Source organism: Rhipicephalus microplus, chromosome 6 (assembly GCF_043290135.1).
Source record: "Rhipicephalus microplus isolate Deutch F79 chromosome 6, USDA_Rmic, whole genome shotgun sequence".
In the NCBI taxonomy this organism is placed as follows: domain Eukaryota; kingdom Metazoa; phylum Arthropoda; class Arachnida; order Ixodida; family Ixodidae; genus Rhipicephalus; species Rhipicephalus microplus.
The window spans coordinates 35022299-35045436 of record NC_134705.1 but is presented as its reverse complement, the minus strand read 5'-3'; the positions used below and the strand labels follow the sequence as shown (position 1 = coordinate 35045436).

The following is a 23138-nucleotide window of genomic DNA, read 5'->3' as shown; positions in this document are numbered from 1 at the left end:
TCATTTTTCACCTGTTGGCATCACGTAGCATGTGATCTCATCACAAGCTGGCAGCTGACCATTAATCTATTGCATACCACCTGAAGGAATTAGGGCAAGTGTGGAACGCTGTTTCTTTGAGAGATATGGATGCATTCAATCTTGTAAGTTGTTGGTGTGATCCACTCAGGTGGTGATTATCTGTCAGCTCCAAACAAATAAGCAGAGCATGGTCACAGTAAAAGGACAGTCATCCACTTGGTTTCTTCATAAAAGAATGTCATTGAATTCTGCCCTTTGTTAAGATGCCACCACAATGTCTCAATGACACATGATCGAAGTCAGCGTTAAATTCGAGTAACTCACAGTTTTCATCCAACACATTTAGGGGACACAGCACGTTCATCTTGGACAGGTTACATCTTCAAAAGCAGAAGGACAGGTAAACACAAGATGAAGAAAAAAAACACAAAATGGGTTGATCTAATGTGTGGAAATTTTCATGCTCCGTATGTCCTGCTCATTATTTTTTTCAATACATCACAAGAACTGTTTAAAGACCGACCTACAGCCAGTAGCATCACTGCATCATGATGACACTGTGGTCAAATGCTTTAGTGCCACAGTCACAAAAACAATAATAAAGTGTGTTGCTCTGCCCTCACATACCTTGACCAAAATGGTCGCCTCCTCTGTTTATGACAGTCCCTCAGCGTCATCACTGCGATTGCACCTTTGAAAGCTGAATTTGCCATTTTCATTCCTATCCCCATTTGAATTATGCAAAACACTGAGCTTGTGTGTTGTGCGCAGTGTTTGCTAATGATGACTGTCATCTATGCGGCGATCACTGGCTATGTGCAAAAACCAGAATCAAGCACAGAGGCGAATTCCAGAAGAGCAAAAATTCACCATCAGTAATAAAGATGATATTAACTGCTCCATCTGAACAATAAAATCTTTTATGTGTTTTCTATAGCAGGAAAATTCAAAAAATTGTACAGAAATTTTATTATCTTTCAAAATAGCAGCTTCCACAGGAACTATTTTAAAGCACTGATGCACTCATAAAACCTTGGGTTCGAGTGCTTACTGTAGGCGTAAAGCGGTCAGATGTGACGTCATGCTGATGCAGCAAGACAACGAAAAGCTGCACTGCTCTCTACTTGTAACAGAGTACAAAGGCCCATGTACTGCGTGATGGCAGTGCACGTTGAAGAACCGCAGATGGTTGAAACTTCCCGCACCCTTCACTGCGGCGTCCCTTATAATTTCATCATGGTTACAGGACGTAAATCCCAGATAATATTATTATCTGTGTTAGCAGCATTGTTTATAAATAACATACCAGCAGATTGGAGGAATCATCCCACAAATACTGGATTTACAGTAAACACGGGAGCATTACAATTAACAGATGTTTCTTTTCACATAAGTTAGCAGTATAGCTTTACACAATGCTTTCATTGAAACAAGCTTAATCTCCAAATGAAAACTTGGACATAAGCTGTTACCTAAAACATGATGTACTAATCACAAGTTGTGCTGCATAAGTATTGTAAATATCCAGCCTAGCCAGAATTAAAGACCGGTGGAGCACAGCTCTCACTACTACTGCAAGAAGTTGGAGGAAACAGCTGTTGAGGATTATTAAAGAAACAACGATAAGCTAACTTTCTGTCAAAAAAAAAAAAAAGAAACACCAGGCCTGCACGGGACATGCAGCATTGTCACAGCGAAATTCGGAAGAGCAGCCTTTCATAACCTTTTTTTAACACTACTTGGGTAGCTTAAGCAAGAACACTTGCAGGGTACCCACTATGCCATAAATCATTGTTTAGTTGGCAGGCATAAACGATGTCATCCATTGTCATTCTTCAAAGAAGCTTGGTGCCTGCTGCACACTTGCAACGAGCTTTGTGCAGTTTTATTGTGCTCTGGCTGACTACGACGAAGAATTATGCCAGAAGATTTTGTAATCCCTACAATCCCCTCGAGCGCGTATGCACCACAGTTAATAGGTGAGAAAGATCAAGCTTTTGTAAATGATTGGAGCATTCGACGACCCACTCGTTATTCAACGCGCATTATGTGACACATGACACCTTTGCTGTTTTTAACGCTTCATTACTCATATTAACACGATTCCTTCACCGCCATGAAGCCTGCCTAAGGCCAGTTTGCAATGGAGTTCCAAGCACCGGTGTTATCACGCATGAAAAACGTGTGATAGTGATTGTCATATTAGCTAGACCTGTAATCAAGAAGGCAATAAAGAAAAAAAAACAGTGTGGCTCAGTGGTAGAATTCTGGGCTGGCACGCAGCTGACCCGGGTTCAAATCCCATTGTGTCCTTAAGGCTCTTCACAAAGTTTTTTTTTTCTTATTTCATGCAATAGTTGTTAGGTATGGCGCTTTAGAAGCATGGAAATTATGGGTAGTACATAGATTTGCCTAGTCTTTGTACTTTACGTTCCTTCTGGTTTTGCGTTGCTTGAAGCTGTTTTCTCATGAAAAAACAATTGGCAAAGTTTGGCATTTACGCTTCACAACCTTCACCGTTGAGGATCACCATTTCAAATCGGGTCACGAAGTTTAAAAGGATTCGTTCTTTCTTTCGAAACAAAACCGAAACACAGCAATAAACGAAGCCACAAGTGCTATTCACGGCTCGCAAGTATGAAAGCTACGCAAATCTATGCCATACCCATAATTCCCATCGTCGCTAAACGATTGCAGCGCCAGAGTTCCCTCTAGCAAAGCACAGCTTAACCACTTAACTCTACAAAGCGACCTTCACCGCATTAATGACTGGTGTAACAAATGGTTAATGTCCCTGAACACGGAAAAATGTAAAATAATCTCCTTTACGCACAAACAAAACGTTTGCACTTTCCACTACACTATCAATAATTCTGCACTATCACAGGCATCATCCTATAAGTATCTTGGTGTCCATTTCACACCCAATCTCTCCTGGTCTCACCATATCACCACCATTAGCGCGAAAGCCTCCAAGTCCTTAGGATATCTACGCCGTAATTTACATAGCTGTCCCGCTCACGTCCGTCAACTAGCCTATCAAACCTTTGTCCGTCCACAGCTTGAATTTGCCGCTCCTATCTGGTCCCATTATCACAACTACTTAATTAACATGCTTGAAGCTATTCAGAATAGGGCGGCCCGTTTCATTTCATGCAATCATGACTATCGCAGCAGCATAACGCAAATTAAAAACAATCTTTCTCTTCAACCTCTGAGCACTTGTCGTGACATTTCCCTTTTTTGCCTCTTTCACAAATACGTGTACACCAACAGACCCCTCCCACTCCACCTCGATGTTCCTTCCATTGCAACAGATTCATTCAACTCATCTGCTCTTCCTCGCGCCATACGTTTGTGGAATGGTCTTCCAGATAACATCGCATCTGTATCAGACAATAATTCTTTCCGTCAGTTGCTGCTTACTCTCTTCTCACAATAGACTTGCCACTATTCTGCATTTTTTTTTTTTTAGTGTCGGATTTTGTGCCTGATTATGTTTGTTGCACACTGGAAATGTTTTCTGTGTATGGGCATAGGTTCTGCATTTTTTGGTGCTTTTTCTATTGTATGTTCTGCAATTTATAAACAAATTACGGCACGTCGTTGAGGTAAAGCCAGCTGGCTATCTTTGGTTGATGTCACCTTCATATGCTATAATGACTGTATTCGGTTCCCACTGTCGTGTGTGCACTATGAAACCGCCTTTTCTTTTTTCTTGTTATCGCCTGTTAACTTCAACTTCTATTGCAAACTGCGTCATATTTTCATTGTGCTGATACGCTTTGTAACGCGTGAATTAATTTCGTGTGATCTGTAAAACTTCACCAACTACCCCCCTTACTCAATGCCCTGTAAAAGGGCCTGTAAGGAATTCTCAATAAAAAAAAATATTAGGAGACTATGCCGGCGGCGGTGGCAGCGGACAACTACGGTGCGCACATGAACCATGTTGTGATCTCATAACAATTATTGCCGTAAAATATTTCAAACGTGACATGAAATAAGCCACATCCAAGCTACATTTCACATTTGCTATAATAGACTTGAAATGAGCTCATATGGTCCAGCTGTTACTTTCAAATGAAGGACTGAAATCTGCTGCCTGGATTGCATTGTTTTTTTTTTTGTTTTAATGCAATAGCATCAAGGAAGCAGACTCATTTTAGACACTCTTTATTTATTTCTTCAGTGATCTTGATGAAATGGCACAGGTTTGTGCAGTTTATCTAGTGATTTCAAATATGCAATTACTTTTCCTGCACCTCATCTCATTCCCGAGATAATGCAAGTTGAAACCCTACTGTTCAAAGCCTCAATAGGAAAAAAATTGCTTAATTAAAAGCAACATTCAAGGTATGGCAACAAAGACTAATGACTGAAGATTGAAATTATGGAAGTAGTTTATTTTGTTTGGCTTTTTTTAGTTATTTTATGGCAGACTGCACTTCACACTCTGAAAAAGCAGATGGCATGCCATTACAAATTTGATAAGTAATCAATTAAAAAGGCTTGTTTTCTAAATTCCATTTCCATACTTGGATTCTAAACACGTACAGGCTGCGATTTCAAAAAGAATTATTTCCATAGCTGCCGAGACATTAAGGCCTTAAAATTGAACAGAGTCATAAACTCGTATTGTTAAAAAAATGACAAAAACAGATAACACACACTTTATACAAAAACAGCAATAATAAGATGCATATTTCACAATGAAGATTCTAATAACCACCAGGAACATAGTCTGACTGGTGCTTAGCACTGTGGTGGCACTTATTTAGAGCTTTTCACTTGAGGCACAATGTGGTTTGAGTCAGCCACTCGCCAAGTGTCCCTCTCGGCCATCAGCCTCCCTGCTTCGGAGGCTGGGGTTGTGATTGAGTTCGTCGAGAATGCCTGCTGACGTTCTCAAGTTGCCGCCATTGAATTTTATCACTGCCTCGGCAACTGCAGCTTCAACCGCTACAGTGAAGCAGGGCACTGCTTAGGTGCCAAAGCCCAGATCATAGAATGAAGGCTTTCATTACCATTCTGGGTGGAAAAGAGGTGTTCTACCAGAGCCTAGTTATTGCTTGACCCAGCTTTGGGAGTAAAACACTATATATGAATGTCATCTGGTGGAAAGAACCTCTTATCGTACGTAATATTGCACAACAGAATCGCACCCAGCATCAAAACAAGTGAATTGCGCAACGAGTGGATGGTTTTATGCTGGCCACTCATTATAGAGTGTGCATCTGCGTAAGTACATGCGGCACCTTACGGACAAGTAGTGGGCACCTCACCAGTTAGCAAAAGGAAGAACTATGTGGCATAGCAGGCACTTAGAAACTGTACATCCAGTAGATATTCTAGGATATTTTGAAATTACCTATGTAACAAGCACTAACGATTCTTTTCTTGCAGCATATAGTTAAAGGCAATGGGCACGGGGCCCAATCACACTATCATATTCTGCTCTCCAAGACGAAGTTAAAACGTCCTACAAGCTTTTAGATAAGCAATGAGAGAAGAGAACTGTTGTCTAACAAGATTACACATGTGGAATAAACGAGGAATTATATTTATGCACTAATTTTGTATACTGCGTGTACTGCCTTAATTGGTTTTTAAGACTTTTTTTTTTTCAATTTTCATTGAAGTGCCTCAAACCTATCTGCTTTATAATACTAATAATAATGATTGTCGAGGTTTCACTGTTTATACACATGATATTATTATGAAAAATTACGCAGTAGGACAGTCTCGGAATTTCCACCACTCTGAGATCATATAAAGGGCCGTGACACGGTCACCATAGAATCTGTGCGTTTCAGCAAATGCTTGAAGTAGAGGATCTATTATGCCTATACAGATATAAAAAGTGGGCCATAAGAGAATATTTCAGTGCAAAACAGGCCCTAGAATTGGCTAGCTGTAAACTCGCCCACCGCCGGCAATCGCCATTTTGCCGTGGCGCGTGTGACGTCATGAGCAGGAAGGAGGAGAGACGTCTTTTACCAAAGTTTCAGCTGCCGCGAGTTGTCCAATTTGAGCACCAAGCTGAAGAAAGCCAAGTTACCTCAATTTCACACCCAGCTGACCACGAAACAAAATCATTCGCTTGAATGCAGACACCCCGCATAGCCATTCGCTTATTACGTCACGACTTGCGAGTGCGCCAGACTGCTCTCGTGTTTATAAAAATTTTAACTTATATAAATTAAGCTATCAACCAAATGCGCTAAAATTGTGCCAGCTTGTAGGTGAACGCACAAGGATCAACCCACATAACACAAATTATGATCGAAAATTCGGTGTCATGACTCCTTTAGATGTGCTCCTAAATCTAAAAAAACAAGCCTCTGGCATTTTGCCTCCACCAAAATGCAGTTGCCGCAGCCAGGATCCATCTCCACAACCTTCAAGTCAGCACTGATACATCACAAATACTAAGGTCACTCTAGCAGGTGTCTGCTTCAATTTCGCTTCAAGCTTGTTCTACACTTTCATGCCTGAATAGTGAAACCACCTTAGAAAAAAATTTTTATTTTCCAGCTTTATGTAGCAACCTTAATTGATTCTGTAGTTAAATTATCTAAATAGAACGTTACTTTCAGGCATGTTGCAAATTCGGGATATGCCACAGAAGCCGGGATCTTGCAATAAGAAACATACTTAAGAACTACTTGACAAGTTGCTTGCCACCTCTTAAGCACATACACACCAAACAAAAAAAAAATTATACAATATTGAACTTGCGTCACTCAGGAGAGAAACAACGAATAAGTCAGATCAGTTGTAGATGCTTTCCCTATCACAACATCTGGTACGACCAAAGAATGCCTGACCAAAGATGACGCTAGATTTTCCATGCTGAAAGCTACATTTTGCATGAGTGATACCTAGCCGGCATTCAAGACGACATACATTTTGTGACTTGCCTGCTTGGAGTTTCTTGGCATGTCGCGAATTCGCGACACTCGGCAGTAAAGAGTTAATCATTATTATGACAAAATATGTGGTGTGGAGAAAAGTGTGATTTTACATACACACTTGACACATAGTGTAAGAAATCGAGAATGTCATTGAAAAAAAGCTCAACTCTATGAGTGTTCTTGATACAGCAAAGTTTCCCTACTACATGAAATGTAGCAAATGAATGCAGTAAGAAATTCATAAGCACAGTGTGGGTGCTGGAACCGAAGCTTAGACAAGTGGACTTGTTGGGCGAGCTTGTGAAGTTCTGTGATAATAATATAAAACAGCACTTTTACACACAGAACGAAGGAAAGAAGAGATGCACACACACTGTCATCGGTGCCTCTTCTCTCTTTCGTCCTGTATGCAAAAGTGCTGTTTTATATCTTATTTCTTCAGCACCTGTGTGTATATGCTTTATACACTGTGCTCCGATACAAACGAGGGGAGAAAAGATGGCAACTACGATAGTGGGGAAGAGGATGCGGAACAACAAGAGGCTGCCATTGCAAACTGGGCGAGTCAGAAGGAAGGTAATCCGTCAAATGGGGGTGGAGTGTACACGTGCAGCTGAATTATGGTTGTCAGAAGAAAGCATCACTTAACAATGGTATGTTTGAAATTCCTGAAAGAAGGACTTGACACTTATTGGTTTCCGTTGAGTATCTATCAAATCGCATGAACTCAAGAGCCCCTTTTGAAATGGTATACCCGTTGGCTGAAATACTGTATTAAACTTGTGAATAAGGTAAGGCCGTATTTTCTGTCCCTTGGTGACTGGAAGTTTGGCTGGAGGATGTAAAGTCTGAGGTTATCAAAGTTGTGACCTGCTACATTAAAATTATGTGCTGCTGCTTTTGGTAATTTCGTTGCCATTTCCATGTGATGCCCATTTCATCTTTAATTCTTATGTTAACAGGCTGTTTTGTTTCCTCAATGTACCACTTGCGACAATAAGAACATTTGGTCAAGTAGACAACATTTGAACTAGTGCAGGTAAAACTTAATTTTATAAGCTGTACATAATCTGTTTTGTACTTTAAACTATAAATTCATCTTAAAAGTGTTTGCAAGTCTTACATCTTGGATGGAAACAAGGCATTATGTGGGTATTAAAATAAGGATTTATTTCATCATGCCCAAGCATGACCTCAAAATTCCTATTGCAGTGATAGAAAACCTTTGACACTTTCGGGAAATGCCTTTCTAAACCTCTTGTTGCTTTTTAATATTGGACAGTACTTGCGGAGGATGTTATTTATGTTTGTAAGTGTATTAGAGTATTTGGTTATATAAATGCTATCGGGAGGTGGGTATGTGCTACGGGGGCTTTTTAAGCTACCATTGATTTCCTGTTAAAGTTATGTGCTTCGTTGTACACCAAGTTTAGGACATCGTCTACGTAATTTTTTTTCAAATAATGTTTTTTTTTAAGCTGTCTAAGTGGTGAACGTAATCATCATCATCACTGCAGATCCTTCTTATACGGCTCATCTGTTTTACAAACATACCTCTTTCGCAGTGTCATGGGTGGCGATTAGTGTAATGTAGGTAATGTCAGCCGTCTGTCAGTTTTTTGTAGAGCGTGGTCTTTAATTTTTCCTGTGTCTAGATCGTGTCTAGAAAGTGAATCTCACCAGAAGAAAGGCAGAAAGTGAATTTAATACTAGAGTGAAACTTGCTACTATGTAAATGTGTGTGTTTAGTGCTTTTATGCGATGTTCTCATAGGATATATATGTTGTCTATGTAGTGCGAATAGGTGATGTAATGCGAGTTTCGTGTTCTGTGAATGGTTTCACTTAATTCACGGCCTCAGACTGAGAAAGGAAATAGCCATTTTCCAACACTAAAAAAAATATGACTATCACACACGGAAAAGCGAAAGAATAAAACTACAAACAACTGGAAGAAATAGTTAACGTGAGCCTACGACAACACTACTCCGACCACCACAAAAAACTCGCAAGACTCATAAAACTTCCGCTTAACGTAATGAAGAAAAAAAAGTCATCTGTTGTTGTGTTGCTTGTAGTGCCTGGGGCATTGAGTTGGTGGCACAGGCACTCTTAGGGTGAACGAGAAAACAGGAAGGTTGAGACGTTGCTGACTGAAAGTCTAGGCATAACGCAGACCTCTTTGCCCATGTACGTCACACGGTGGCTGGCAACGGGCCCTTGGTCAAGCAGCAGCAGCAAGCATGAGCGTTTGGTTCCGAAGACCATTTAACGCTGTTAGGCCCTTCATATTTGGCTCCAAAATTAGACAGCACGAACCCTGACACCAGTGTCGGGTCCATTTGGCTTCTTCGGGTCTCCCTGCCTAGTGTTACAGCCCGGCGTCCTGTTCCTCCCCATCTCCGTGCTAGCTTCTGTAATTAGTTTTCGTCCGATTTCCCTCATCTACTCAGCAAGTGCTGTGCCCTGCCGATGTCGTCCTCCTTTTCGTTGTGCACGTGTCCATTGTGTGGTGCCTCTGTCTCGTCACAGCCCCGCGTTTGCACCACTTGCGACACAACAATAACATTGCACCGAGAACACCTCACCAATAACTCAACACTACACTCCTCACAGGTGGAAAAGGTCAAGGGCTTTACTAGAGATGATTCCAACAGTTTCCCATAAAGATGTTGTCACAAAAGAGGTTTCCATAGCAGTGCCAAAAGTTTGTAGGTAGTGGGATGAATTTCTCTTGAAACTAACTTTATGTATAGATATAATTCTTGAAATTGTTTTGTCTTTGGTGTATATATGCTTGGCGGTTGCAAAAAGTCATTGCCTACATCTTCTGTATAAGCTTTCTCAAAAAAGAAAAAAAATCCTTGAATAACATTGCACCGAGAACACCTCACCAATAACACCACACTATACTCCTCACAGGTGAAAAAGGTCAAGGGCTTTACTAGAGATGATTCCAACAGTGTCCCATAAAAATGTTGTCACAAAAGAGGGTTTTATACTAGTGCCGAAATTTAGTAGGTAGCGGGATGAATTTCTCTTGAAACTAACTTTATGTATAGATATAATTTTTAAGATTGTTCTGTATTCGGTGTATATATGCTTGGCAGTTGCAAAAAGTCATTGCTTACACCTTCTGTATTAGCTTTCTCAAAAAAAAAAAAAAAATTCCTTGAATAAAACAGAATTCCTTAACCAGATCACCACAGCAGAGGTATCTCATTTTTTACCGCACCACTTCCGTAGCTGCCGTCTCCTTCTCCTTTCTTTGGATCAGGTACAGAGCATATACACACGAGCCCTCAGAAAATCAGTAGCAACCTAGAAAAAGCAAGTTCACTTGTCAAAACATTGACATCCACCCAGTTTAACACGCTCCCATCTTTCCCTTCTTGCCTTTCTTTTGAAATAGATGCAATAGTGACTTAAGCATAAGTTTTCTGGTAAAAAATATTTCGTACAGTCTGTAGGGTCAAAAGTAATCAGAGTGGTTCGGCATGTCCTTTCTTGTGCTCACATCTGAAAGGCGCGTGACCTACTCAAAGCCATTCGACGCTCACATTTCCTTTTTATTCATAATGAATAAGGCATCTCTCAGTTATGTAGCTTTGGAAATCGGAAAAAGCAATTCTTATATTTCACCTCTACAGCACATTGCTGAGAAATGTTCTCAACAGTTTGAGCAGTGCTACCTCGCATCACCAAGTGAGCATATACAGGCATGAATAGACTGCAAACTCATGGGCATCAGTGTATCAAGGTCCAGCCCCCTAAGCCTCCAGCTTAAAGGGGCCATGACACCTAATTTTTAATCTGTGTTTGACACAGATTAAACACGACAGACATGACACCTAATTTTTAATCTGTGTTGTGTGGTTTAATCCTTGTGCATTCACAAATAATCTGGTTAAATTTTAGCGCATTCGGTCGAGCAGTTAATTTATAGCAGAATATTTATATAAAGACGCGAGTGGCCTGAGAGTCGGCCAACACTGGCATACTCCCGAGTCATGATGTAACGAGCCACTGGCTGCGTGAGGGTCTACATTACGGTGAACCATATTGCTTTGTGATCAGCAGTGCATTAAATCGAGTTATTAAACACGAAGCAATTGTTTGCGTACAGCATGCACTTTCGGCGTTTGTCCATCCGTCTATCTAGCCCCTTACGTCTAGGTGCTCTTGCGGTCACCCCCACAACTTGGCACAAACCAAAATTAGAATGGGAGGGTAAAATCATATGACAAATTTGACGAGCTGGTCAACACCTGAATAATGCCACAATCCCATCGCGTACGTCGTCAACACTTACCGCCAGACAGGGGCACATACCCTTTCACGAGTACGTGCCACTGAAACACAGGTATGTTCCACAGGTGATTGAAACTTGGTGTCCACCCAGAAACAATGAGAATGCACATTGGCAATTTTAACACGTGAGTTCTAAAGGCCCCGTGAACAACCCAAAGGTTGAAATTCAGTTGTGGTGGGGAAATTTTGAATGGGTGTACGACAAACACGGACCCACAAAAATTTTTCGAAACGGTGCAGTAATAGTGGAGTTAGATGCATTTGATTATCAAAACCCTGACAACCACACCTTTCACTCTCACCTGCACTTCCCTCCCCTGGTATCCTCTCTCAGGCTGCTTTGCTCTCTAGCTGAGTGCCCCTCCCAATTTCGCGTGGCATACGTCATCGCTGACAGGCTGTTTCAAACACCATCTACTTCCGGTTGCCGCGACTCTGGCCATCAACTCCATCAGTTGCGTGCTAGTTGAGGAACTGTGGCTGCCGTAATCGTGCTGGTATGGACCCTGCGTTGCGCGCAGGTCTTCAAAGGGTCGTCAACGCAATGGACTGTACGGGGACACACCTTACCCCACACGTGTTGCATGTGCAACAAGCGGCGCGGACAGCTGCTTGCTGACTGACCGGAAGTCGTAGGCTCTTGCTCGACCAACCACAGTATATTGGCTTGGCGCGTCAAAGATGTGGCACGGCGCGTCGCTCGGATGTCTGGAAAGGAGGAGGGACTGATTTTGGGAATTTGTGGTGCGCCAGCGGCTCGCAGCGCTGCCACACATAGAATAATTTATCGCGACAGCATTCTGCACACGATGCGCGCGTTTGCCTGAAATGCTTGAAAAAGATCGGAGGTGGTTTACCGGCTCTTCAACAATAACCTCACATCAGCAGTGCTGACTTGATGAGAAGGAATCAACTTTATTATAAGAAACCAGCAGGTTTAGGTGGCCTGGCCTAGGCCTCACATAAGGGGACGTCAAGGGCTTGCCTCAACGCACGCCCTTGACTTTATGAATGCAAAGAATTAATGTCAGGGTCCCAGAAGGAATTGAATTCAAGCAACCCGTGTGGCAATCAAGCATAATATTACAGAGCCCCGCTTGGTCTTGGACGTATTTTTCAAATAGACCCTACTATTCGTCAAACGTCAGTTGTGGTTGCCGTGCTGGCTATCTGGTTTTATAAAGCTTGCATTTGTACTCTTTCGATACAGCCGTCACGCCGCGTTAACGCCAATTGCAGATGGGCGCTGTGCACTGGAGTTGATTTACGTAGCAGTGTCCAGGACTGCCATTCTCGCGAGCACTAGCGCTTCATATCAGCTTATTGTTTCTGGTATTGCTAACAGTCATGTTCCTGTTGGCATCGTTGCACAAGTGCAAACAACAAGTTATACAAAAATCTACAATCTTTCAACATATGTGTGTGCATGCAACATTTATACATATATTAAGCATCATTTCATCACCTGTCGCTCAATAAAAAAAAAATTGTAACACGGTTCCCTCCCCTCCGCATACTTCGCATAACATTGATTCTCAAGGTACGTGGAATCTTCTAAATTTATTTTTTAACTTTCCTCTGCTCTGCACATAAACTGACCGACTTCCAGCAGCTGAAACTGCGGTAGAAGACGACGGCACCACTTCTGGCTGCACGTGACGTCACAGGTGCCATGGCAAAATGGCAGTCGCCAGCAGTGGGAGCGATTAAGCATCTTCATGCCCCAGGCATAAAGCGTCTGGGGAGAACGCAGTAGACGCCAACATTGCCAACACATCTGACTATTCATTAGGACGGCCCGATGAAGAATTCATCATTACAATGTTGCAATTCGTTCAGAGTCGTGCACCTCGTTTTATAACTACAACCATTCAGCTAGTGTAACTCAAATGAAGTAATCTCTAAATCCCATTTCACTAGCTATCTGTGAGATACTGTTTATTCTCAAATATGCCCGGTATGTCTGTCCTCATATAGAATAGGCTTTTATCTTCGAGACTCTGATCATGTGATATTATCACGTGTTACATGTTGTAATACGTTCAGAATCGTGCACCTCGTTTCATTTTATAACTACAATCGTTCAGCTAGTGTGACCCAAATAAAGGCATCTTCAAATTTCTTTCCACTAGATATCTGTCTAAAGCACACTTCCATTTGCCCACTTCATCATTTTTTTATCGAATAATTCTATGCTTTGTTCCCTATTAATCTAACCTGCTTTTTTCATTTCTCTTTGTCGTAACCAGCAACAAAAAGTTGCATTCCCCCTTTGCAACACACTAACATATGCCCTATCATATCTCCTAAGAACCTGTAATAAATTGAATTTCCAGCTAGCATTATTTACAATTAAGCATCACTGACTCCGTTCCATATAAGAATACCTCTAAAACAGCAATTACTTTAATTAGCCATTTTGTGTTTTGTTCAACAATCAATTATTTCGCTTAATTCCTTTATCAATTAATAAAAATAAAATTCATCTCTTTTTTTTATGGTGCAAGTGTTTGCAGTATTCACCTTTGTGCCTGAATTTACTAGATCCATTACAGCATTTACGTCCCCTCCCCCCCCCCCTTTTTTTTTCTTATCGTTGGGTATTGCACTACTACTTCTGAAATTTACTATGCATACAGATGGTAAAATAAAAAGAAATAAATAAAGGTAAAGAAGGTTATTGTTAAATTCTGATTTTCACTGTTCTGAAACACGCTGCAGCTAGGCTCCTGTGATGCTAGGCCGGTCGGCAGTGGTGCGACAACCTTCAAATCGTGCTCGCCAGCACAGTAACGAGGCAGAAGGGGGAAAATGTAATGTCGGGTGGCATCACAGTGCTTTGGTGTGTTCACAGGTGATGCACGGTACATAGGACGTCTAGAGGTCAATCAACCATTTTTATAATGCAACTTTACTGCACATAACTATCTCTTGATCCCACGAAACAACGTGGTATCTACGCTAACGAGTATCACACGTTCGTTCTTCTCTCCCCAGGACGATCAAACGCCGCAGGGCGCACGCCATACACAAAACACTTGTCGACAACCATTCAAGCGCTACGTTAGGTGCATTAAAGTAGACTCACAGCAAAAAGGCGAGTCCTTGTCCTCCCGTGACACCCCAGAGAGAGTTCATCAACTAAGAACACGGCTTGGGCGACACACAACCACAGTGCTTCTTCGTATCCTCGTGAATGCAGGAAAACTCATCCCTCCTCTTCGAGTTTCGAGTGACCAGATCTACGAACCGAAATTGCGAAAGTTGGGCACGTGCGCCGAAAACATACCGCGATCTAAGCGCAGAAGTTCTATTGCGCCAGGAGTTTACAACACGAACAACTCGACTGCCTGCTCTTGCGACACGCGAAGCACGTCAAAAGTGAGCCGAGGTCGCGAATGAGATCATTCATTACGGTTTCGGTTTTTGTATCATCCGACACGGCTTTTGAATGCCAAAGTAAACGAGAATATAACCCGTAACTATTTTTCAAGTAGTGGGATTCGAAAATGTTAAAGAGCTTAGTAAACAAGTCATCTTATTTGTGGGTGTAGTCGGTACTTTTTTTAGGCGATCAATGGTGTAGTGGCATTGAGTTTCCTAAAATTTAGGAAGTGTCGCTGCGACGCGGCAACCTTGTGCGCGCCTTTAATAAACTTTCGAAAAGGCGCTGTTGCGCTGTTACTAGATTCGTCGCTAGAATATTAGCGCTGTCGTCAGTGAGCACTTCACTAGCACGCGGTGTTTTGCGGCGCAGTTTGTCTGTGGTCTTCCGAGTTTGTGTTGGAGGATTTTCCAGCGACGCACGAATCGACGCAGCTGTATGGAGGGTGAGTAGAGTGGTTCGCAGTTATTCTCGTTAATATTCCCGCAGTGCAAAACAAAGAAAAAGCATCCATTCATTCATTTACTTTATTTCGCCCTTTTCATCTCGGCTTCTTTCCCCCGTCAATGGCAGGCAAATGTTCTGTGCTTTTTTTTTTCTTTGCTTCTCGCTGACAAGAGGTGCACTGGTGATCGGTGAGCTATGTTCACGCCACCCTGGGATTTCTTCCGGTTTTCAGTGCGCCAGAAATTTGTCATGGCGCACTGAAGCTAGCATAAATGTTATGGGAGAGCCACACGAATGATGCTGTCGTGGCGTAAAGGAAGACCGTGGTGAAGAGCGCGCGTGGAAAATGTTCGGGCAAGACGCGCAGGTGGACACTGCTGGTCATGCAGGCAAGGCTATCTCCCACAATGCGTGCACTCCCTTTCAGTGACTATAATTGTTGGTCCGTGCTCATTCGCTCAATTATAAAGCGAAGCTAGCTTAAAGGATGCCTCAGCTTCACCTTTATTTATAGCGTTATCGAGCTTCGTTCGCATCATTTTTTCGCTTGTTTGCCGCGCTTCGTTTCTAACTGCAGGCTCCTCACCCATGGTATTAGAAAAAAGACCGTTGGGTTTGTCACATATAATTGGCCTGGTCATTGTAAATAAGGGATTGCGATTTGCAAAGTACCCACTTTGCTGCGATTCAAAGTTGAGCACAATGGTGACACTACATATTTCCAAGACAATATATGAGCACATATATGTGCTCATACATAAATACCTGCGCAGTTTGTTAATGCTTATGCTAGTGATTATTAATTTAGCTCGGCTATTTTCTATGGGAAGGAAAGCACACAATCGTTCTATAATTTACCTACGTAATGTGATAATTTCTGGGATTTTATGCATGTACTGTGACACTTCGCTTGGCGCGACACCCTGCATTGAATCGTTTTCTAAAGCAGTCGTCAAGCACAGTTATGGCTATGTGATAGCTACTAACTGTCATGCAGGACACCTGTGTTCAGTTTCAGCTCAAACCTTGACTTCAAGGCAAAAACTTCAGGTGCATCATCAAATGCAGGAAGAGGCCATCAGTACTAATGGTGTTGGCACAAGTGATGCAAAAAGTCGCCACTCCATGATATCATGATGGCCATAGAGTTTCTCAAAAAAAAACACCTAGAGGGAAATCGGGCTCCACCATCTATGCGAATTTCTTAAAGGGGTACTGACTCAAAATTTTTCACTCATCGTTCTGTTTTTTTTTTTTTTCCATCAAATGATAGGTCAAGCCGCCGAAAGTGTAGTAAAGGTACCGGTAAGTGTGAGTGCACCCTGAAAACTAATTTACAGCACGCTTTTAAAAGCTAGTCTTGGTTTCTAATGTATCCTCATGTTACAACATGGTACGAGCAGTGCTCATATCATGTCCCAGCCCATGGTGGCACTGCTCGTACCATGTACATGCACAAGTCTTCGTGAGTATGAGTACGCGCAAGTTTCCATGATGTATCTTCATCTGCACGTCGCTTCTTTGGACGATTCCTTTGCCCTCTGATAAGCATATATCTTGTAATCCCATGCACGTTCACTATTCCAGACTCCACTTGCTTCACATGTATGCTGGATGACAGTGACAGCATGGCGCGAAACGATCCAGAAGACGAGGTGCAAGCTGCGATTTTTTTGCGTTTTGCGTTTTGTGCTTGATGCATCAAAACTAGCCAGGCTGCTGCGTGAAGTCGCCTGGATTAGTAGTGTAGATGTCGGTAAGTGTGCCACAAGAAAATTAACCTAAATATCAAAATCAAATATATTATCAGCATTTGCTGAGCGTCACTCTCTCTCACAGCTTTCTCTGTATACAGGAGATGTGTATGGAGGGCAAAGTAAGCTCGCCTCCGAAAAAAGGTGTCAGTACCGGTTTAAGGGGTGCCGTTGGAATGCTGGGAATGATTGTACTATATGCATTCGCGAGGATTTTGTGGACTGGTATTAAGTGGAACTTCGTCTCATAAGCGGATACAACTGTGCAAATGAAGCTTCTCTAAAATAAAACTTCTAAAAGTGGATCTCTTTCACACATAATATATTCTGAAATGAAAAACCACTCACCTTGTTGGCATAAATAACCAACTGCAAAAGAAACAGACGACAAACAACAGCCGAGGAAATGCTAGCTTTGCCATCTGCCTGCCAAGTTTAGTAGCCATTTCCTACTATTTATGCTTCATAAAATTGTACATCAATACAGAAGTTTCCACTGTTAAATGAACATTCTCTGTGTGCAATAATAAAGAATGAATAGCTTACTATGTGCTCCTTCTGCGAGAAATCAACCATTTTGACGCAAGGAATTCGTTATTGAAGCCGTGTGAGCTCCCCTCAGCTGGCCACTTTGAGAGAAGGCACAAGTGCCAATGAACAAGTCATGATGATCTTACAAATTGTGACAACTAGTGATGTGATTATAGTTTCCTACACACCTAGAGAAAAAAGGGGCGCTGCGCCAGGATGTTTTTACTGAGGGGGCAACCACGAAAAGTGAGTTCCTACGGGGGCGCAAGCAAGTGGGGAGCTTATGCGTTGTATTTTCACCGTCTTACTCTCTTCCCCTTTTCTTCTTTTATAAACGCTCAACTTCTTCGAAGGAAGTCTACAATATGTCCTGTTACATGTCACCTACGCTTCGTTCAGTAGCTCAACACGTCAATAAACATGCGTATTGTTCTGCTTAGGTGAGTTCAACGTAATATATTATCTGAAAGATTTTCTCTTGATCTAAATCAACTCTTACACTCTTACAAAAGAAATCACCTAGGCGCTAGCTTTATACGGGTTAGAATGGGTTTACCTGGGCGAAAAACGGCTGATCTATAGCTTCCTTGATAATATGACCAGAACGATAGCAACTTGAGAAGTTGGGCGCAGCTGTGATGTAGTCGGAGGTAGCCAGCCAAGCCTCTGGGAGAAGTCGAGCCGAAGCAACGCCTCCTAGAACTTGTCAAGCCTGCGTGTCACGACGTCAGCTACGTCATCAGCGTCAACCGGTTTGACGCCGGTATGCTGCTTCGCTGTCTTTGCTGTCTAGTACACTGTAGCTGTATCTACAGCCATGCGCAGTTCACTGCAATCTCGCCAAGGATAGCTATCTATTAGCTCAACTGCAACTGCTTCATTTGCTGCACGCAAGTGCTGCTTAGTCATGAAATACCACAATCTTCCGAAAACACAAGAGGACACCAATTAGTCGGTGGCTGAAACCGTTTGGCTGGGCTAAAGGCCCAGGTTCTAAACACACCAGTGTAAGTAAGATATTCGAGCAATGCAGTAGGATACAACTTAATATTTAGCATGTTTACACAGCAGTTGTATTGCTAGTAAAATGAAAATTGATACAGTTTGTCAAACAACCGATATACAAAATGCAGTACCAAATAAAAGAAATTAAGCTTGGTAACCAGCAGCAACAAAATAACACGTGTTAACTAGATCACAATATAGCTTCGAAAGAGTCATTTCAGAGCATCAGAGATAACTAACACCACTAAGTAATGTTCATATCAATTCCAAGTTTCGTAATGATGCGCCAGATTACAAAATGTTAAAAGGCTGTTCTTGCGCCTGCTGGTGTTGCTAAACGTTAGAAATGGGAAAAGAAAAAAGAAGCAATGTAGCAAAAGAATAAACAAATGAAGGGCATTGATTTGTAAAACTGGATCACGCATAGGCAGGTAAGTCATTTCACATCTGACTAAACAGTACACCAGTTTTCACAAACGTGTCAGCTCTCCTACTAGGCACTGTTCACCACACAAGCGGGGCACCGACGTGGCCTCAGACAAGCGGGGCACCTTTTGCGGTTTGTTTGAAAGCGAGGAAAAACGGCCGGAATTATTCGATGGCAAAGCGGGTTTCCGTGCCCGAACATTTTTCCCATGAAAGCGCCGCAAAGGTACTATAGAATTTCATTTACCAGCATACTAGTGCAGACGTATACGCCGATTATTGTGTGCAGCATCGAACATGTCAACAACACGCTGAAGGTCTATCTTATTGGCTAGAGACCGGTCTACCGCAAGCACAGCTAGGTCGCTCAGACGGTTGTTAGTCATTTTGCTGCGAAGATAAGTCTTCAGTCTTCGAAGGCACGAAAATGTGCGCTCGCAAGAAGATGATGATGCCGGTATCGTCACGGCGATAACACTTAGCTTGTGCAGTTCGTGAAAGGCTAACTTATACTCTTCCAAGACGGTGACCAATTGCAGCAATGTTTCTATCTTGCACTTCCTTTCGGCTTCGATGCGCTGAAGAAGTTTAATTACCAACTTGCATTCAACTTCAACGCTGTTGATGTCGCATGCATAGTGCTCAGCGAAAGGCTTGAGCAAGGAGACGTCCATAAAATTCTCACTTTGAGGGTGGAGGGCGCTGACTCCGCAGAGTACGTCATTATTTTCCGCAAATCGCCTAGTCAGTTCCACAATGAGGTGGTCCAAAACGGGCAGAAAAACTTTGACTCTGAAAGTTTCTTTTGAATCTGGAGACTCTTCTTCAACGGGCCGTCCTTCACTTAATACAAACTGCTCTAAATGGAGCGGAAGGCGCTTCGTTCTCTGCTTTTCCCTTTGGGGGACCCCGTTCTCCTCAGAAATAGTGCAGGTTTGCTCCCACACAGTGTCAAACGCGCTCTGCGAATTTCTGATTTCGGATAACTCGTCAATGACAGTGTGCGCCATGAGGCATGCCTGACTAAGGTTGCAGTCTTTACTTTGTAATATGTCCGAAAAAACCTTAAGGCGGCTGAGTAGTTTGGTGAATAGCCTTAAATGGAAAAGAAAAGAGAAGTTCATTTGCTCCAGCAGACCCCCGGCTTTCGTTGCCCGCCTGCTGTTTGTAGCGATGACTTCGCTGAGGCATACAAGAATGGCAGGAAAGCTTTTCGTGGCAGCTGTGCAAGCCGTTATCTGGCAGGCCCATCGTGTATCGCTGAGACGCTGCAGCTCTGTCACAGGCAAAGACAACCTTTTTTGAACATCTACATACAGTGAGTGAACTGCAGATTCACTTAGGAATACATAAAGGCTTTCCAAAAGAGAGAAAAAATTCCTCACCGGTTTTATCGCCTTGCAGACATCCACGATGACAAGATTGAGACGGTGGTTCATGCAGTGTACGTACACGGCCTGCGGCACTTCCTGCCTGAATAGTGCCTGGACGCCTCGTGACGTACCGCTCATGACACTTGCACCATCGTATGTTTGAGCAATGCACAGTTGAGAATCAATGCCGCAGCGATTCAGTGTTTCCTTGACGTAGCTCAGGAGCGACTTAGCATTCAATTGCTCAGCGTTGCGGAATCCAAGGAACCTCTCAAAGACAGCCCCATTGAGGTAGTACCTTACTACCACTGACAACTGTTCCGTCTTACTTAGATCCTTGGTTTCATCGACGATAAGTGCAAAGCACTGGGAGCTTTTCATCTCTTCCTTTATACTTGTTAATGTGATGTGGCTGAGAATTTCGAGGATCTGGTCTTGTATCGAGTGATGAACGTACTTCGCATTCGCTGCTCCACCATTCAGTTTCTTTCCTATAATGTCGTCATATTTAGCGAACAAGTTCAAGAGCTCAACAAAGTTTCCTTTGTTTTCACTTCTGGCACTTTCATCGTGGCCCCTCTGAGAGATTCCCTGAACGGCAGTAAATCGCAATATATCGGCAACTCTTGCTATATAGAGGCGATTTTCCTGCACCTCCCGCCTTCATCTGCGTGAAGGAAACCCACGATGCCTGGCAAGTCTTATGCACGAGTGAGTTTTCGTGCTTCCTGAAGCCACCGTCTCTTTCTAGGGCATTTTTCCAATTACTGTATCCACCATTGACAAATGCAGATTTCTCATTGTCACCAGTTGAAAACATTCTGCAAGGGTAACAGAAAGCTGCGTCAGCCTGCGTGCTGTACTCCAACCATGGAAATAGGCGGTACCAGTTTGAGTTGAAGCTCCTGCTCAATTTGCCGTACTTCTTAGATGGAAATGGGTTCAGTATTGGCTGTGTGGGTTGCTCTGTCTTGAATTTCGAAATGTCCAACTGGCCTGCGTGGTCGGCATTCACATCAGAGGCGGTGAATTCTGTCACAGAATCAGGTTGATGTCTTGCTGCACACGATGCGGAAAGGTCATCACATTCGCGGTCCATGTGCCCTGACGAGGACGGGCAAGCATCGTCAGACGCGATGCTACGCACAGTCTCTTCAAGCGGAATTGAAACAAAGCACTGAGCATTTTTTTGTTCCTGAAGCGTCTCCGAATCTTCTGCTGTGGAAGCAAAAAGCTCGGGGGAGACGGCTTTTTGCTTGGCCCGCTTGCTCGAAGGCGAAAAAAAGTCTGCAATAGACCTTTTCTGTGACATACTGAGGCAACCCAATGTAGACTGAACGTTGGAGGGATGGCAGGGGAGAACCACGCCGTAGAGGGCGCTGCGGGGTCGGCCGCTGCAGTTGAATGGGGGGGGCAAAACTCGTTACAAGAATGTTGACCTCTCCGATCTTCCCTTCAACCTGTCTTTAAAAAACCTGTTCCTTTGCTCTCACGCTACACGCGTTCTGCACGTGTTTTTGAGAGTTTCGCCTCGCGCGTGGTTAGAATGTACACGCTTTTGTCGCGTTTAAGATCGCCGCAATTTAAGATTTTTTTCGTGGCAGCAATTTGGTGAAAGGTCAGCGATCTGCTCAGCCATGTAGCAGATGCGGAGCAAGTGGTAACAGAGAACGCCATAATCAAACTCTATAAAAACATGTGCGATGGCAAAATGCCTCATGAAAAAAAAAAAAAACTTGCGATTGCGACCATCTGGTGTGCACAGAAATATGTCATACGAGAACTGCACGGAGATAGCTATGTATGGAAATTTATTTATCAAACATTGTGCGTAGTCCGTTGCTTGAATCATTATTACATTTAATGAAAGGTATCCAAAGAGCAATGCGCTTGTTGTACTCGTTGTTAGGCTAGTTGGTACATGTCTCAAATAGTCAATTTCGCGCCAAAATCACGATCATACTGCAAATGAAGAAAACACATAGACAGGGCGGGCGCGCTTGTTGCATAGACAAATGTCCTTGTTACTAACCGCGTTCCAATCTTACCCTTAAAACGTGGCGGTATGAAGGGGTCACGTTTATGATAAATACCCTTTTATTCTAGCTTTACTTGATAATTGCACGTGCGCGGAACAAATTTTCGCTGAGCGTAAATTTTGGAATCAACAGTCTAAAGAGAATGCTTTAAAATGCATAGTCAGTTATGCGCTTCGCTGCTTATCATACCTCTGCGCCGTTTCTGCGTGAGATGCCCGTTTCCTGTAAGCCGCTGGAACTATCGTCAGTACATAAGAAGTGTGCTCGCTTGAGTCACTTTGCAGTTTTCCACAAAATGGCTGCTACAAATCATTGTCGAAGCTTTTGGCAACCACATTCTTCCATCGGCGCTGCTTAGATATAAAAAATATATAATCACACATCACAAATTCCACATGTGTACACAACTTCAACTACTACAATATCGAATAACAGTAGCAGCATAAACATGTCTTCGCAATTTTTTGACAGTGCTGAAAAGACGGAAGTTGAAAGTAATGTGGCAATTTGCGCTTTTAAGATGCAGGTATGTATCTCCATGTAACTCGAAAGCTTAGAGGAGTGGTGACGAAGGAATAAACTCCTGTCAGGTTAAATGCATCGTGCACGTGCTCATTTTTATAAAAAAATTTACTTGTCTCGGCGCACTGTTGCGATCCATGCTTGTTGCCTGCTTTTTCTGTTTGGGAATGTTGAAGTCGACCCCTTCGTGTTTACATGGCCATTGTCACAGTTGACGACACAGCTATGATTCCCTCCTCTTTGTCGCGTTGACATGGCGGAACGAGGGCTGTTTCACGTGCAGCGCGCGCTTCACAAGTATACGGGGGAACCAAAGGGAGCGGAGGCTGTACGCTTTTTCCGGCAGGGAAGCGTTGACGTCGGCAAACAAACTTCTCGGGTCTTCTCTCTCACGACGGGGGGGCAGGG

General features: G+C 42.9%; 3 protein-coding genes across 14 annotated transcripts in view; 1 reads left to right on the top strand and 2 right to left on the bottom strand.

Annotated features, from left to right (window-relative positions):
• The window catches only part of Adck1 (aarF domain containing kinase 1), a 146427-nt gene extending 131775 nt beyond the window's left edge, over positions 1-14652 (bottom strand). Inside the window, exons 1-3 of one of the 6 annotated variants that reach the window (XM_075865915.1) lie at positions 14337-14652; positions 11814-11956; positions 11551-11771 (exon numbers count right to left, since the gene is read on the bottom strand). The gene's annotated coding sequence lies outside the window, so the exon portion shown is untranslated. Of the gene's footprint in view, positions 1-11550; positions 11957-14336 lie in introns of all 6 variants that reach the window. The other 5 variants (XM_075865914.1, XM_075865916.1, XM_037419185.2 and 2 more) reach the window with 5 other exon arrangements.
• Positions 7471-23138, top strand: part of LOC119167669 (uncharacterized) — a 58462-nt gene continuing 42794 nt past the window's right edge. The window contains exons 1-4 of one of the 7 annotated variants that reach the window (XM_075865909.1): positions 7471-7591; positions 15006-15078; positions 16354-16385; positions 16668-16836. In XM_075865909.1, the coding sequence (XP_075722024.1) occupies positions 7559-7591; positions 15006-15078; positions 16354-16385; positions 16668-16836 (307 nt within the window). In that variant the 5' untranslated portion in view covers positions 7471-7558. Of the gene's footprint in view, positions 7592-14701; positions 15079-16353; positions 16386-16667; positions 16837-23138 lie in introns of those variants that run through there. The other 6 variants (XM_075865912.1, XM_075865910.1, XM_075865913.1 and 3 more) reach the window with 6 other exon arrangements.
• On the bottom strand, positions 17498-21021 carry LOC142765231 (zinc finger MYM-type protein 1-like). Its single transcript, XM_075865918.1, has one exon. It carries the CDS (start codon positions 20548-20550, stop codon positions 19051-19053), a length of 1500 nt encoding a protein of 499 aa, XP_075722033.1. The 5' UTR covers positions 20551-21021; the 3' UTR covers positions 17498-19050.